The sequence below is a fragment of the Primulina eburnea genome, chromosome 6 (genome assembly GCF_022965805.1).
Source record: "Primulina eburnea isolate SZY01 chromosome 6, ASM2296580v1, whole genome shotgun sequence".
Classification (NCBI taxonomy): Eukaryota; Viridiplantae; Streptophyta; class Magnoliopsida; order Lamiales; family Gesneriaceae; genus Primulina; species Primulina eburnea.
In genome coordinates this window covers 32355217-32372765 of record NC_133106.1, presented here as the reverse complement: position 1 = coordinate 32372765, position 17549 = coordinate 32355217, and the positions used below count along the sequence as shown (strand labels likewise).

The 17549-nt window shown below is 37.2% G+C and overlaps 2 protein-coding genes across 2 annotated transcripts; one reads left to right on the top strand and one right to left on the bottom strand.

The window, feature by feature from the left end:
* Positions 1–361: 361 nt before the first annotated feature.
* LOC140835486 (serine/threonine-protein phosphatase 7 long form homolog) lies at positions 362–2475 on the top strand. Its single transcript, XM_073200980.1, has 4 exons — positions 362–1120; positions 1198–1310; positions 1395–1482; positions 1579–2475. The coding sequence occupies exons 1-4, from the start codon at positions 362–364 to the stop codon at positions 2473–2475; spliced, it is 1857 nt and encodes a 618-aa protein (XP_073057081.1).
* A 13043-nt stretch (positions 2476–15518) lies between these two features.
* On the bottom strand, positions 15519–16310 carry LOC140835485 (NDR1/HIN1-like protein 6). The gene has a single exon (XM_073200979.1). The coding sequence runs from the start codon at positions 16308–16310 to the stop codon at positions 15519–15521; it is 792 nt and encodes a 263-aa protein (XP_073057080.1).
* Between the last annotated feature and the right edge of the window lie 1239 nt (positions 16311–17549).

Sequence of the window (17549 nt, the reverse complement as noted above, 5' to 3'; positions counted from 1 at the left end):
CGTGCTTTCTAAGCATGGAGCCGCGCCACTTGGAGCGTCCGCGCTTAGCAAGCGCGGACGCTCCTACGTGGACTAGCGTCCGCGCTTTGTAAGCGCGGACGCTGGTCCATGTGGCATATTATATATATATATATATATATTTTTTTTATACGTTTTTTTCTATTTTTTTTCTCATCCTTATATTTAAATATCTCTTCCTCAACCTTATCACTATCCACGTGGCTCTGCTCAATTCGTCGTCTGAATTCCTTCTTCTTTCCTCCTCTTTTCATTGTCGTTTCATTTTTGCATTTTCAGTTTCTTGTTTACTCTGTGAAAATTTTGTGAGAAGAAATTGAGAAAATCGACAACGTAGTTCCTAATGGCAGCTAATCGAAGTCCAGAAGATCTCAGTGTCCTCTATTTACAAGCAACACATATGTCATCAACAGTTTCTTCGTTAACCGTAGATGACATTGTCAAAGTGAAGAGGTCAGATAATCTGATTTGGAAGTTATTTACTGAGAATTACATACATAATCATGTACTTGTATACTTAAATCATATGGGTTTTTATGGAGTGTTATTATGTGGTGCCCAAATTTATGATAATCATTTGATTACTGCTCTTGTTGAACGTTGGCGACGTGAGACACACACGTTTCATTTTACATGTGGTGAAGCAACAGTCACGTTACAAGATGTCTCAATAATTTGGGGTCTGACGATTGATGGTGAACCAGTCACAGGAGTAGATGTATCACATAAAGTTGAGGAATGGCAACACATATGTTTGGATATGTTAGGATTTTTGCCGGCTTCAAAACATTTGAAAGGTGGTCATATGTCTATGACTGCACTATACGATCATTGTATGTCTAACCTTGTTACTGATGATAGTTTAGAAGTTGATGTGGTGAAATTTACCCGTTGCATTGCGTTAATGATTATTGGAGGGATAATGTTCCCTGACTATCAAGGAGGGTCTGCTCGACTATTATTTTTGCAACTGCTACGAGATATTGACAATGTGAAGTCGTATAGTTGGGGTAGTGCAGTTTTAGCATTTCTATACCGTGAGTTGTGTAACGCATCACGTATAGAGAAGACTACAATGGCCGGCCCTCTATATATCCTGCAGGTATCATTAATGTGATGTTAGTATAAAACACAATTTTTTTGTTATATTTGTTGAAGTATTTTAATTATTATAAGCAGATATGGGCATGGAGCAGGATTAAATGTGTTAACCCCGATCGAGATGGGTTAACTTTAGTTGTACCTCCCGTTGATCCGGATGATATTATTCCAGTTTTTCCATATGGTGCAAGGTAATAATAGAAATTATTGTGATAATGTAATACATATCTTGTATATTTGTTGATATGTATTTGTTTTGATTGTTATAATTGCAGGTGGAATGTTGGATTTAGTTACACACATTCGCCAACTCATGCTGTAAGAATTATAAGGGATTCTTTGGATCGTATGAATCATAACGAGGTATTATACGATTTTAATATTTACTAGTGATTAAATGAAGAATATTTTATTTTCGTTAAATGGATATTTGATTTAAATCTTTTTTCTTTTTTACAGTTTAATTGGATCGTTTACAAGAAGAATGATATAGATGTGAAGACGATTATTGATTCGTACGAAAACAAAATATGGCGATGTGTTTGTCCCCTTATATGCTTCGACATCGTCGAGATGCATAGGCCTAATCGGGTGATGCGTCAATTTCGAAGACGTCAATCAATTCCAGTGGCTGCCGTGGACAATGATGATATGCATACTATCACGAGGATAGGACATCGTTGCACCGATTGGAGAGATTATCATAGACATTCGATTGAGTTGTGGAATAATAAGATGAGATATGTTGCTAAAGGGGTGCGACACGGGCGCTCGATGCAAACAGACGAAGACTACTTTCAATGGTATAATCGAATAACTGTGCGCACCATATCACCTGAAGTTACTGTAGTTGGTTTTCAACCTCATCCGTACAATACTTTTGTTGGACAACATAATGTGCAACAAAATTTTAGTACGCCTTCACCTTTTTCACATCAGTCTGCATTGGGCTGGGGAAGTGACATGGTTGGGCAGCAAAGTGGGTTTGCAGGAACCTCTACTATTAATCCATCAATTGAATTGAATGTTGCAGGAACCTCTTCTACTCAACCTGGTATTCTCAGTAATTTAGGATTTCGTAACTTTAGTTCGTTTGGTCAGCCGGATTTTCAGACTCCGTACTGGTCGAACACCCAGAGTTTTACGAATATGCTAAATGTTGGTCCTCATCATCTTGTGCATGACACTCGACCACCGAGGAATGTTATTTCACCAATCACTTTTCCAGGTTACTCGAACGAGGAAATTCCTGAACAGGTACGATTGCGTAGAGGGACGAGAAGACGCAATCCTCCTGATTGTGGGACCGGTAGCCATTTGTATCATTACAATTATGACGATGATTCTTCAACGTAAATGTAACTTTGTCATTTTTATTATTATATCGTTACCATTGATGCATCACCTAAATTGTATTATATGTACAAATTGTATATTGTTTGCGTAACACATCGTTTCATAAAAAGATGCATTGCAAATGATTGAAATTACAAAAGTTTAAAGAAGTTGACATTGCAAAACAAACATTAAACGAACGAAAGGGAAAGTTGGCAATTGAAAAGAGGCATCAAGACTCTCTGTCCTCGCCTGACAGCTCAACATCCTCATCCTCATCGTACTGAAAATCATCCTCTACGGGTCGATGTGAAAATGTTGGTGGGTTAGGAAATGGCTCGTCTGAGGCGCTAGTTGCAGGGAAGCGCTGTGCAAGGACACGATTCAAATCATGCACATAATCAAACTGCTCGCGTGTCATCTGCCACGGTCTCCTCATCATGCGCTCTAGGTCATCGAGACGCTGGTCTTTGCTCTGTCCCGTCTCTGCAGGTGCCTGTCCTGCGTGCCGTGCATGTCTTGCGGGTTGTGTCTGTGCTCCACTCCCTGAAGCCTCGCCCGGACCACTCTGAATATGCCTCCGTCTTTTTTCTCCATGTAGCCTCCCATGAACTAAAATATCGCCTTTCTTGTGCAATACTGGCTCACTATCATCCCATATAACCCCAGCTAGGCGGCAGAGCTCTGTGATGGTTGAAGAATGGGGCATGCTAACTGTGGATGTGCCCTGTGCAGCCTGTAGAATCGAATTCATAATCACCCGACCTGCATCAACTTTTTTCCCCGTGACGATGCAATACACCAATGCTGCTTTCTTCTTTGTAACATCAGAAACATGGCCAGATGGCATCATCCGTGCTGCGACGAAATGGTACCAGTTATATGCCTCCCTAATCAAGCATGTCGCAGGAAATGTGACCGGGGCTCGCTGATTATTTAGCTTCCAAACTGTGCCGGGGTCACAAAGTGTGTTCATTATCGTCTCATAGGGATAGGGTTCTCTCATAAATCTCGTGTAATCGTCGTTTTCGTAGTCCGGCATCGAGTACAACGAGTTAATAGTTTTGCTGTCAAAGGCAACCATCTTCCCTCTTATTCTGACGTGATAGTCCTCATGCCTAACCATCAAGTTAGCGTAGAATTCCCGGACAAGTGACATCACAGCATCTGTTGGTGGCTTCACAAACTCAGCCCAATGCAAATGCTGAGCCAGAATTAAAGCATCAGCAATGGGGAAGCTCTGATTCATCCCTCTTTCTCGCTGCATGTTTTTCTCTTGCAATTTAGAATAATTTTCAGCTGCTAATGCATCCCAAAAACGGAGTCTATCAAAACTAGTGCGCGACAACTGACTATCCCTACATTGAACTTGCTTGCCTCTCTTCTTCGGCGGCATATTTAAAATCGCGCAAATAACCTACAACGTACAAGGCAAAAAGTCCAACTTTTAATAACAAAATCCCAATTGAAGCATTATATCGAACACGTTATATGCACAACTTCTATAAGCTTCTTACTTCATAATTTGACATTAAATTATTGAAACATTCAGAACAAGAATAATGTTACCTTATGTTAGAACCGAAATTGTATTGCACTTCGACCTGAAATGTTGGAGGAGTCGATTGAATTTTAAAGGGAGGAGAAAGTTGGAGGATGTGGTGATGTTAAGGAGGAGGGATAAGGGAAGGGTTTTTTTTTTTTTAATAATAGTAATCTAGCGCCGCGGCTCTAGATGTGTAGCGCCTCGGCGCCAGATTTGCACAAATATGGCGCCGAAGCGCTTATGAACTAGCGCCTCGGCGCTTGCACACCGCTGGTGCAGCGCCGAGGCGCTAGATGTGTAGCGCCTCGGCGCCAGATTTGCGCAAATCTGGCGCCGAGGCCCTTAAGAACTAGCGCCTCGGCTCTTGCACACCGCTGGTGCAGCGCCGAGGCTCTAGATGTGTAGCGCCTCGGCGCCAGATTTGCGCAAATCTGGCGCCGAGGCCCTTAAGAACTAGCGCCTCGGCGCTTGCCCACCGCTGGTGCAGCGCCGAAGCGCTACATGTGTAGCGCCTCGATGCCAGATTTGCGCAAATCTGGCGCCGAGGCTCTTAAGAACTAGCGCCTCGGCGCTAGATTTGCGCAAATCTGGCGCCAAGGCGCTAGTTCTTAAGCGCCTCGGCGCCAGATTCACGAGAATTTAGCGCCGATGCGCATATTCAGTCGCGACGAGGCGCCATTTTTTTTTCCATGAAAATTTAAAATGCAACACTTAACTTACGCCAACGCCGTATGAGATGAAACATTTGTGAGTTAATATTACATAACAACTTAGTTGTTTACATATCAGACGTTAATAAAGATGACAAAAAGGCTTCAGCGTTGTTGTCTTTCTCTTGAACCCGGTGTGTCCATTTCATTTCTAATTCGAGTTGTCCTGTCTCTACCAACTCTTCTTCTCTCACGTCTAACAGGGTTGTGGTACAACTCGAAATTTGGAGAATCCCAGTATCGCTCATCTGCAAGTGGTTGAAATCTGCTCTCGTACGTAGCCAAATACTCAGATATGTTATACCATGACTGCACAAGTGTCGTGGGATCCAATGCGTGCCACTTAGCGGTGCAAATAGCATGAGAACATGGGATGCCAAAAAACGTCCATTTACCACATGAACAATCACTGGTTGATAGCTTGACGACCTGCATATGTTGGCCACGACTTGGTCTTCCTACAGTTGCGACCGAAGCAGTTTGCTCACGTACATCGTATTTGGCAACACGATGTTCACTAGATTTCCTCGCCCATTTCTCATACTTCCGACATGCGTAATCTGACCACAGTTGATTATCGTGAACCATACGCTCACCTCTTGTCACACGTTCAATAAAATATTGTACGCACCTCTGAAGTGTCAAATGCACTATGGCAGAGATTGGAAGTCTACGAGCACCCTTCAACACACTGTTTAAACACTCCGACATATTGGTTGTCATCACCCCACGACGCCAACCACCGTCATGAGCCAAACTCCATTTCTCTTTCGCAATTCCATCCAAATATCGATGTGCCAAAATGTTTTTTTGTTTGATCGCCTCCATTATTGCTTCAAACTTACAAATTTGATTCTGGGTGCCTGCCTCCCAACATAAGTCTTTCAAATGCACGTCTTTGTATTTAGCATTGAAGTTTGAACAAACATGTCTCAAACAAAAACGATGCACACCGTAAGGAGGTTGGAAATATGGTAGATCTGCAGTTGCTCGAACGATTCCCTTATGCCTATCAGAGATAAGACACACACCATTTTCTCCACGAACAACATGTCTTCCTAAGTTATCCAAGAACCATTTCCAAGAGTCAGTTGTCTCTTCATCAACAATAGCAAAAGCAAGAGGTAGAACCTGATTGTTCGCATCCAGAGTAACAGCGATCAACATTTTGTGTTTGTATTTGGTATACAAGTGTGTACCATCAACACTAATTATTTTCCGACAATGCCGAAAGCCATCAACAAACGGCCTGAATGCCCAGAAAACATAGTTCAGTGTCTTACTCATTTCATTGTTAGATCTGAGATGCTTCCACTCGACAGCTGTTCCCGGATTATATTTGGACAAAGCACACATATATTTTGGAAGCAATTGAACTGAGCTCTCCCATGTACCATAAGCAATTTCCATAGCACGTTTCAAACTTCGCCATGCCTTCGTGTACGAGATTTGGTATCCATATTTATCTTTCACATTTTCGATGATATACTTAATCTCGTACGCAGGATCACAACGAACAACTCCCAGTAGAGTATGTGCCACCATATCACTGTTCAAATTCTTATGGTCTATACCAACCGACGTAGATATACATGTGTGCGGCCCGCCATATTTCGTTATTTTCCAATAACCAGTCTTCGCCTTGAAAGAAGCACGAAGTCCCCATCGACAAATTACCGTAGAAGAATTATTTTTGCAACGTAACTTCCACAAACTGCTTGTGCTATCCACGACTCGGTACTCACGCCTGGCAACTCGGACTGAATAATCTTGCACAGATGCAATCAGATCTTTCTTATCTTTAAATAACATATTAACGCATATTTCACCTCTATCCGGATTGTAATAGCTAGATTGCACTCCAGAAGGTACATCGACAGAATCAGACAGCTCTTCCCCATAAAATTTATTGAAAAACGATGGCACTTCATCAGTGTTTGGAAGAAATGGTACTGTCTGCCTCTGTAATGTGTCACGAGGTGGTTGTCGAGATGATGTCCCCTCATCAGGATTTGTAAAAGTCATCATTTCATCATCAACATTCACTTCTTCTTCTTCTTCAGACTCGATGTACGAAACATCGGGTTCAGAATCAATCATCCAGATATCATCATTATTGGCCTGATCCGGACAACAAGCACTCGTATCTAATGTTGGATTCGGCCAATATGGAGCATTATTTTGTTGCGACGAGACATTGATATATTGATCCCAAGGCCCACTTACATCATCGAAACTCATATTGCCGAGTCCTTCCGTAACATGTGGAACATAAGTTTCTTGCTCCTGGAAACCACCATACGTAGACGTACCGGGTTGGTTATAGAAACCTGAATCGGATGCATGTGGAACATATGATTCAGGATCACCAAATCCAACATGATGCTCAATCGAATTTGATTCCACGTACAGATGCAAAATATGCATATTATCACATTGCATTATAAACTGTAAAGCACCGTCATCAACGAGATTGACTTGAATTTCATGCCAAGATGCTCTCTCCATGAATGAATACTTTGTTGACATTTTCAGAGAAAAATTTGCTGGATCAATTGCTAACATTTTATGCACAACTTCGGCTAACTCCATCAAATTAATAGATCGTAACACTCGTATCGGTCTAACAAATGGAATGCTATATTCAACCGATCCATTATCGCTAACAACATGACCACCAAAATATAAGAGTACGTCGATGTTAGACATTTTGCCAAATTTCTAGTGAGAAGAAATTTACGAGAAAACTGATAACTCATTCATTGAGTTTTTCATCATTTATATAGGAGAAAAAAGTGAGAATTTTTCAAATTTGAATTATTGTAGTTCACGTGAAAATTCAGATCTAAAGCTTTCACATGCAATGTTGGATGATGATAATAAAGCTGAAATGTTCGTAAGATAAGAAAGCGAGGAAAATGAGTGGATAATAGAAGTGGAACAGTACAAGTGGACCAGCGTACGCGCACGTAGGCTCAATCGAAAAAAAAAAATATATATTACTGAGAGGCCGTGCTTGGTAAGCACGGCCTCAGTACAAGTGGACCAGCGTCCGCGCTTACAAAGCGCGGACGCTGCTCCGTGCTTAGAAAGCACGGACGCTGCTCCACGTGAGCAGCGTCCGTGCTTCCCAAGCACGTTTTGAGGTACTTTTGCAAAACTTTTTTTTTTAAATTATTTTTGAAATAATTTTTAATTTTTAAATTATTTTTAAAAAAAACCCCCTTTATTTCACGTACGAGCTCATTATATCCATCCACATTTTCTTTCGAAATTAACCCTAACGCCCCGTTCCACTCGTCGTTGGCTTCGAACGACCAACACCACCGCCGTTTCACTCACCGAGAGGGAATCAAAACACCACCACCACCACCACCACCACCGTTCAAAGCACTGAGTTAGTCCGGCACCAGTTTCCCGAGGTATGGTATTGATTAGAACGATAATTGGTTTATTTCTTGTGTGTCGTACCTCTGTTGAGTTATTTATTGAAAATGGCCACCACCAACCTTATCAGAAGTTCGAAATACATGGTGTTAAGATTTTATAAGTCAAGTGTATTCTAATGGACCATTAGATGGAGTAAGTCTTTCGATACTGTAATTGATATATTGTTGTGTCGTGCCACTGCCAAGAAAGATTGTATTACTTCTTATGAAATAGAGAAGAAAAAATTAGTGGCAGAATTAAAGGATATAAATAGGGTCAGTGTGACTACGGATTTATGGAGGTCTGATCAGAAAATTTCATATATGGTTGTCACTTGTCATTATGTGGACTCCAGTTGGAATTTGCAAAAGCGGAATTTGAATTTTTGTGATGTCCCCCCACCTCATACAGGTATAGTTGTTTGTGATGTGTTGAATAAGTGTTTGGTTGAATGGGGAATTGAAAACAAGGTATGGACAATCACAGTTGATAATGCTACATACAATGATGTAGCTATTTGGATGTTGAAAGAGAATCTCTCTTATAAAAACAATCTTCCTCTCGGTGGAAAATTGTTTCATGTGAGATGTTGTGCGCATATCTTGAATCTTTTGGTACAAGATGGGCTTTCGGAGATACAAAATATTATTTCCAATGTGCGTGAGAGTGTGAAACACATATCTGCCTCAGAGTTTCGTCTTAATATTTTCGGTGAAATTGCAAAACATATGCAATTATCTTCAAAGAAACTAGTAATGGATTGTTGCACTAGGTGGAATGCAACATATTGCATGTTGTCTACTGCTCTAGAGTTCAAGGACGTCTTCCCAAGATATCAATAAAGGGATCCTACTTATAACACTCTGCCAAGTGAGGAGGATTGGGAGAAAGTCCGTGTCGTCTGTTCTTTTCTTCAAGAATTTAATGAAGTTACCCACATCATTTCAGGTAATAATATTAAACTTGAATCTTGTTTCTTAATAAAATTGTTTATTGTCTGAATATCTAATATAGTTTTCTACATTTTTCAGGTTCAGAATATCCAACTTCAAATTTGTTTCTACCTGAACTTTATACATAAAGAGGTTGTTGAATAATACAAGTATGGGTGAAGGTAGTTTCATAAAAGATATGGTTAACAAAATGAAGACTAAATTCGACAAGTATTGGGGTCACTGTAATTTGTTAATTTCTATGGCAGCTGTATTAGATCCAAGGAATAAGATGAAGTTGATTGAATGGTGTTTTCCAGAAATCTATTCTGAAGTTGATGCAATTGAGAACATCGTTACAGTTCGTGAGACATTGCGTTTGTTGTATCGTGAATATGTTGATGCTCACAAAAATAATGTTGCTGAAAAGGATGTTTCAGGTGATGCTCAGAAAGAAAGTTGTAGTGTTTCAAGTATTGTTAGTGCAAAAGGAAAGGGTAAAGTGAGGATAGCATTTGCCAACTATATTAAGAATGTTGATAGTGTGGAGCAAGTGAAGTCTGAACTTGAAGTGTACTTTGAGGAAGGGGTTGTATTGTGTGAAGAAGATGATGAATTTGATGCATTGTCATGGTGGAAGATGAACAACTTAAAGTTTAGGATTTTGTCAAAGATGGCATGTGATGTACTATCAATTCCAATAACTTCTGTCGCTTCTGAATCGGCTTTCAGCGCTGGTGGTAGAGTTATTGATTCATATCGTGCCAATTTGGGAGTGGATACGGTTCAGATGTTGCTTTGTGCAGAAGATTGGTTACGTGCCTGGTACCAAGTCAAGAGAAAAGAAAATGCAAGTAAATTGATATTTAATTTAATTGTGTCTATATTAGATATGTGTTATTTTCTATTAATTTAGATTGGTTAATTCTAACATTTTGAATTTTTGTGCTTGTATGTAAAAGGAAAATTCGGGGCTTAAGGAGATTCATTTGAATTAAGGTCATTACCATCGAATGTTTATCATTGAATTGGTGAAGTTTGTTTGTTTGTTTGTTTGTTTTAATTTAAATATCTTTTTTGTTTTATCTTGTTGAATTCCTATTAGGTTGTTGAAGTTGGGTTCACGAGGGAGCGAGGCAAGAACAGCAAGCTCATTCATGCTCTGGTAATTCTTTTATGTTTTATCATGTTGAATTCTTATTTGGTTGTTGGGTTTAATTAAGTTGTTTTTTTTTCTTATTTGATCATTAGAAAAAAGAACCGATCCCAAAGAAACTTATTTAATTAAGTTGTTTTTTCTTATTTGTTAACGAGCCGAGCTCGAGCCGAGCCCGAGCTTCAAACCAAAGGCTCTAACGAGCCCGAGCCGAGCAAATAGTTTAACGAGCCGAGCCCGAGCTCGCTTAACGAGCTTGTTTAACGAGCCGAACCCGAGCCAGACTCCTTAAACAAGATAAACGAGCCATTAACGAGCTCGAGCCGAGCCCGAGCTTCATAAATTCCGAACGAGCCGATCCCGAGCTTCAAACCCGAGACTCGTAACGAGCTCGAGCCGAGCCCGAGCCGAGAAAATAATGAAATGAGCCGAGCCAGCTACTGCTCGGCTCGACTCGGCTCATTTACATCCCTAACTGTAAATATTTCTCAAACATGGCCTAAATGATCGTGTTTGTCGTTAAAAATTTGGAAACGAAAGAATATTATTTTGTAGGGAAGTTTTCGGTTGATTCCATTTTACATGTAGGAGCACTGCCCCATGATAGAATCAATGATTCAAATATAGTCACACATACATGGGTCCACTAATTTTTTTAAAACCATATATGTGTGTGAATCTTGTCCATCCAAATCATGTGGGAGCAGTATCCCCACATGTAACATCGGCCTTACCGAAGTTTTCTGATCGTAGCGGAAACATGTGGGATTTAATAAATTTCAATTCCTTCATGTCGTTGTAAAACAAGATAAATATAATTAATTAATAACATAATATATATTTTTTTAACATGCAACTTGTATTTTTCTAATTCTTAGTAATTTCATCAATTATTTTTACCCTCATTCAATTCTATATGTGTCTCATGTCTAACTAAAACATAGTTATTTTAATTATTTTTCTCTACAATTTAGGTCGATACACACTCGCCTCTCTTATCAAAGATTATAATTATAATATGTCAAATATATAAAATATTAGAGAGATGAATGCAAATTACAATACGTAAAACCAATGGAACATAAAAAAATATTATTTTTCATTCTAGGTATAAATCGATCGATCCATCTTATTGATATAGATCGATGAGATCGTAGACATACTCATTATATTAATATTTTATAAAAATATAATTGTATTCTGATCCAACTGTTCGACTAAACCAATTAGATCGGTTGGACTTTATTTATTGTAGACCGATTCGATAACGGTCCGATTATGAAAACATTTACTTAAACTAAATAAATAATTGGTGAGTGCAACGTTAAAAGTTTACGAATGGTCCAAATATTTCCATGCAAAGAATGAAATGAATAATATCCATTTATTTCGAGACTTTATAAAAGAATAAAATAACATTTCAAGCCCTCAACCACAAATATTCATTCATTATGGACTCATTTATCTCTGATTAATTAATTGAAAATGAAGACGAGCCTATCTAAAAAAATTTGAGCACAAAATTCATGCAAGACGGATCTCCAACCCGATTTTATTCATAAAAAAAATATTAATAATTTTTATACTATAAGTATTACTTTTTACTTTAAGTATGAATCGGTTTGACACATCTCACGGAAATAGATCCGTCAGATCGTCTCATGAGATTTCTATTCAATTTTGACATTGGCTCTTTCGATGACATTCAAATTTGTTTCTTTTTCGATCTTTATACGTTGATTTTATGCATTTGCGTATATTTTTTATTTAAACCCATCTGTTGGCTTTGATTTTAAAAATATTCATGTAGTATATAATAAATGTTAGAGGTTAAATCTTTAATGAGATAAAATATTAATTATGATTTTTATAAACACGAGATACAATTCTTTTTTTTTTTTTTGACGAGATACAATTCTTGAAAGTATAAACTTACGTATGTTTCATTAATGGTTTGCAAATACCAAGAAGATGGGGTGCATTATTTCGCATATTTAGTTGGTATAATATAAATTGGATCAACAAAAATATGAATTAATGCATTTTTTAAGTTCGTTGTACGATTCTGTAATTTAAATATCTAGAAATTTTAGTTGAAATTTTTAATAAATCTATCTTCCAACTTGAGGAAAAAACATCAGTACTTGACCATCTTAATTAAAACTAGTGTATATGTGTACGTGTTGCATGCTTATGTAGTTGTTGTTTTTTTTTAATATAGGATTTGTGATTATTTTGTTATATTTTAATTTTAATATAAAAAAAGTCAGTCCAGCTGGAGCACCAAAGATCATTGCAACTGGAACACCAAAGACAACGCATTATATGAAGACTCAGATAGATGGAAGGTCATTCATAACTGAAATTTCAAAAAAAAAAAATAGCAAAAGCAGGTGAACTTTTGTAGAAAATTTGTTTTGATCGATCCGACATTCAACATGCACAAAATTAGACATGTTTGACGGGCAGTTCAACTCGGAATGAGATCGAAACCGGCCCGCTAAGCCCGGAATTGGAACAAGTTATGCGTAAAGATTTTGGAACGTCCCGAATCTATAAATGAATGGATCGTGGAGGATTTTCACTTATGAAACCGGATGGAGCCGGTTAGAATTTTATAAAATAATAATAAAACTAGATCCGGTTTCATATTTCACTATATTTTTAAATTAAACTCAAGGTTCATTTATTAACGTCACTTTTAATTGATTTTATGAAACTTTATTTAGAGCTATAATTATACCCTCAGTTATATAACTTTATTCATTAAACTTTTTTTAATTTTCCTAAAATAATCTTTCTTTTTAAATCTTCAATAATATTTGTATATGTATTTTTAAAATGCAATCATATATTTATCTATAATGTTAAATTTTTAAAAAAAGTTTATCACTCTCAATAAAAACAATAGAGAAAACATCATTAATTTAAAAATATCAAAAATTATCTTGTTTTGATAAATATTTTAATTATATAAATACGCAATATATGTAAAAAATCACTAGTGTTTTCATGATTTTGGAAGACTCCCTTTTATCAGAAATTGAAATATATATCAAATATGAACAAGAGATGGAGATGTGAATGTGATATATATCATCCAAAGATATATGTATTTCGTACTTGTGTTGGATTAATTTAAGCAAAGCGAAAGATATGATTTATCTCTTCAAATTTTAATTACGAAATTCCATCACAACTAAAAGCGTTCAATTTTTTTGAATGCAAAAACATGATCACGTCCCGATAATCTCTCCCACTAATCCATATCACAATTTCAAATCTCAGTGTCGTGATTAGCCAACGTTGTTTTCTCCATAAAAACTGGCGGACTTTACTGTGCAGATAACTGAAAAACGAGCATGAATCTTGCGAATAATACTCACAACACCCCTGCAAAGTTGGGAAACACCGGGCCCCGCGGCGTGGCTGTCGCCCAAGCATGCGCAGCTTGCAAATATCAGCGCAGAAGATGCCCACCAGACTGCCCCCTCGCACCACATTTCCCAGCAGACAAGCAAAAAGATTTCCGTAACGTGCGGAAGGTATACGGAGTCAAAAACATATCAAGGACACTGAAGGAGTTGCCCCCAGATCAGCACCAAACCGCCGTGAATTCAATCGTTTTCGAGGCAAATTTGCGTGCCGCGGATCCCGTCGGGGGTTGCCTTCGGAAGGTGCGCGAACTCAATCAAGGAATACGAATCTACACCGCGGAATTAAATGTCGTCCGTCAACAACTCGCTATTTGTAGATCGTGGGTCCAGCATAAACAAGATGTGAAATTTGTGAAACAGGGAATCGGATTCGATAGAATCTTTGAAGAACACGGCGGGAGATACGATGTCCCGTTGGCATTTGATCATCATTAAGGACTGTTGAAGTTTGAGAAGAAAGCTAGCTAGCTAGAACATGATCAAGATAATTTTATTATAGGAATTGAATCTTTGTTAGATTAAATTGAATGTTATAATTATTGTTTGATTTTTCTTGGCTATCCTCTCGTATTGTTGTTTGAATCATGGAAGCTATGTACAAATTTAAAACTAATTTCGTTTGGGGACCTGCGATGTTTTTACGAATGATGTTATAAACTAAACGAGGTTCAAAATCTTATAATTTACAGTGTGAAGATCGTTCGTGATTACGCGAGGTGGCAGTAATAAAGAAGAATGCTACTAATGTGGAAAAGCTCTTTGAAATTATTCTTTAAATGGATCTTGTGTAGAGTCTTTGAATTGAAGTGAAACACATTTTAGCCAAGTTTTTGTTCTTTTTCTTTTTCAGGTGGAATAGTGGAATACCAACAATCACGCGGATCTTTATTCGTGAGATGTGTAAACCACGTCTATGTTTGTTTATAATGAAAATAATATTTTTGACATAAAAAGTAATATTTTTTCATGTATAACTCAAATAGAATATCAATCTCACAAAATTGAATCGTAAGACCATTTCAACCGAGTTTTGTGAATAATTTAATGTATTAGATTTTGGTCGTGATTTTTCTCTATTTCTTTCTTTTTACTATATTTTTATTTGTTTTAAAGAAAAACAGTAAGTCACTCGTGAGATAAATTCGTGAGATGGATTGACACGCTCTATACGTGCAATATAAACCAATATTTTTGACATAAAAATAATTTTTTTAGGCAAAAGCGTGTGTGAGACGATCTCATAAGTCATATTTTGTGAGACAAATATTTTATTTGGGTCATCCATGAAAAAAATATATTACTTTTTATTGTGAATATCAGTATGATTGATATATCTCACAAATAAAGATTCGTAACCGTCTCACAAGAGACCTACTCATTTTTTTATGGATCAAGTCAGATTTAATATTTGTCTTATAAATTTTTTTTGTGAAACTAAATAATCAGCAAAAATCATGTATAGTAAGTACTCCTGGCCGTTTGAATAATTATGTTATATGACATCGTTACTAGCAATAATGCAACCGAGCCTCGTAATGGATTTCCAGTTTTAAATGTTTCGATTCATTGATTGCCAAACAAGTAGGGCATAAAAAATTAATTGTTAATTGTAACTCTGAGTTAGATAATTTCATTGATCAGACGTAAAGTTTTAAAATATATTTCAATTAATATTTAATTATAAAAAATTTGACATGAAATGATTAAAATGTTACCAAAGACATGAAAAATGCCCATATGTATATATGTATATATTGCATGTGTGTACGTACATATGATATAAATTTATATATATGTAGGAAGACAGACAAATTAAATAAAAGAAAACAGAAACAAATTATAAAGTAATTAAAATTATAACTTAAATATCCATTTCAATATCTTGATTCTGAGATGACTCTTGCACTTGGCTTTAGAACTATTTGCAGTCGTTGGGATCACATTTTTAGCCTTCAGCACCGCCGCGTGAATGCCGTCGCAGTTCACTCCGATTCGAATTTTCTTCATCTTCAACTTCCCCATGTTTATGATTACAGTTGTATCCATTACAATTTTCAGTGGCAGCCCATTTTTCATGTTGAGGTCCGCTTTTAGTGAGTTCACTGAATCAGTATCCATAACCTGAGAATATGGCCCCACTGTGGTGTGAAGTGTGAAAATGCTGTCGGGTAAGTTGGTGAATTCCGTGAAAGATCCGTTCGCTAGTTCTATGGAGTTAGAAAGCACGGAGATGGAAAAGGGTTCGTAGTAAAATGTGATCTTCTTGTTGGGGTTTCTCACAGAGAGAGTGAGGTTGAATTTTGTGGTCAGGTAGGTGGTATCGTCGGAAGGGTTGGTGGAGAGGTTGAAATACGAGATTTTGAGGGAGTTGACAGAGATTGAAGAATATTTGGGTTGGTAGAGTGCGTAGAAGACGGTGGCGGAGGCAGCGGCGAGGAGGGAGATCATGAGCAGAAGAAAGAAGGACCAGAAGCAGGTGAGGCATAAGCAGCGGCGGCAGCTGAAACAGGGGTCCTTTCGACGGCAGCGGGAGGTTGTATAAGAGCGGTAGGGGTGGCGAGTGGGGTAGGGGAGGTGGTTTCGGGCTGAAGATGGTTTTGCGGCGGTGGCATTTGGGTTGACTGACGGCTGGACTCTGTCAGCCATTTTCAAGAACTAGAAAAGAAATCGTCGTGTGTATCTGTGTGAAATTGGATCATAAGCCAAATAATAAGAAATTAAACGAATATGGAATAATAAAATAATTATGATTATCAGGATATATAAAGTGGAAGGCTGCTGTTTAATGAGAGGGCCGAATTGAAGTAAGGATAAAGAAAATTGTTATTTTGAGTGTGTGTGTGTGTGAAATTGCATAAAAGATTTAAACTTTTATATACAATATTTTGAAAACAAATACAAACTTCGCACTTTCTCATTCACATTATCATAAACTCAAGCCAAAACGCAAAATATTTCAAAGACGTTGAATTTCATCGTCCACAACAAACAACGATATTTATGTATACACACGCGTATAATATAACATATCAAACTAGGTAGCCATGGCTAACCAAGAAAATAGGTTCGATTTTAATGGTGGCTCAAGTCTCAACCGTAGGTAATATGGTGTCATCCATCTCCTAGAACTTGATGTTTACCAAAATCAGATACATGTCTTTATCATATATCTTTGGTAATATTTAAATTATTGTCTATGAAATTAAATGGTAGCATACGTCTATTTATTAATTATGATCTGTACGCCAAATTACAGATTTGCTTGGCCATAACTTTAATGGGTGGTATTACCATATCACTCACGAATCGGAACAAAAACTGGCCAACTACTTATTCTACCTATGGTAAATTAATAATTACACATAATTCCTGCATCCGGGAAAAGAGTGGGTCTCGTGTGAGACCGTCTCACGGATCATAACGAGTCAACTCTACTTATATTCACAATAAAAAGTAATACTCTTAGTATAAAAAGTAATATAATGAGTGACCCAATTAAGAGATCTGTCTCACAAATACAATATGTGATATCGTCTCACACAAGTTTTTGCCTCGAAAAAATATATTAATCCTGAAAGGTAGACTTGTGAATTTCAGTGATAAAAAAAAAATCGTCTCTTATTAAATAGTTATATAGATATATTTTCATGAGACGGATCAATCTAGTTCATATTACAGTAAAAAATAATATTTTATATATAAAATATTATTTTTTATAAGTCAGATCGAAAATTCGTCTAATAAAATTGTCACGTGAAAAATTATTACAGAAGTTTTTGTCTCTAAAATTATCATTATTTTTTTATTTCAACCAAAAACGTCTAATCCTAAAAGGTAGACTTGTGAATTTAAGTGATGAGAAACATCTAAAATTGAATATGTCTT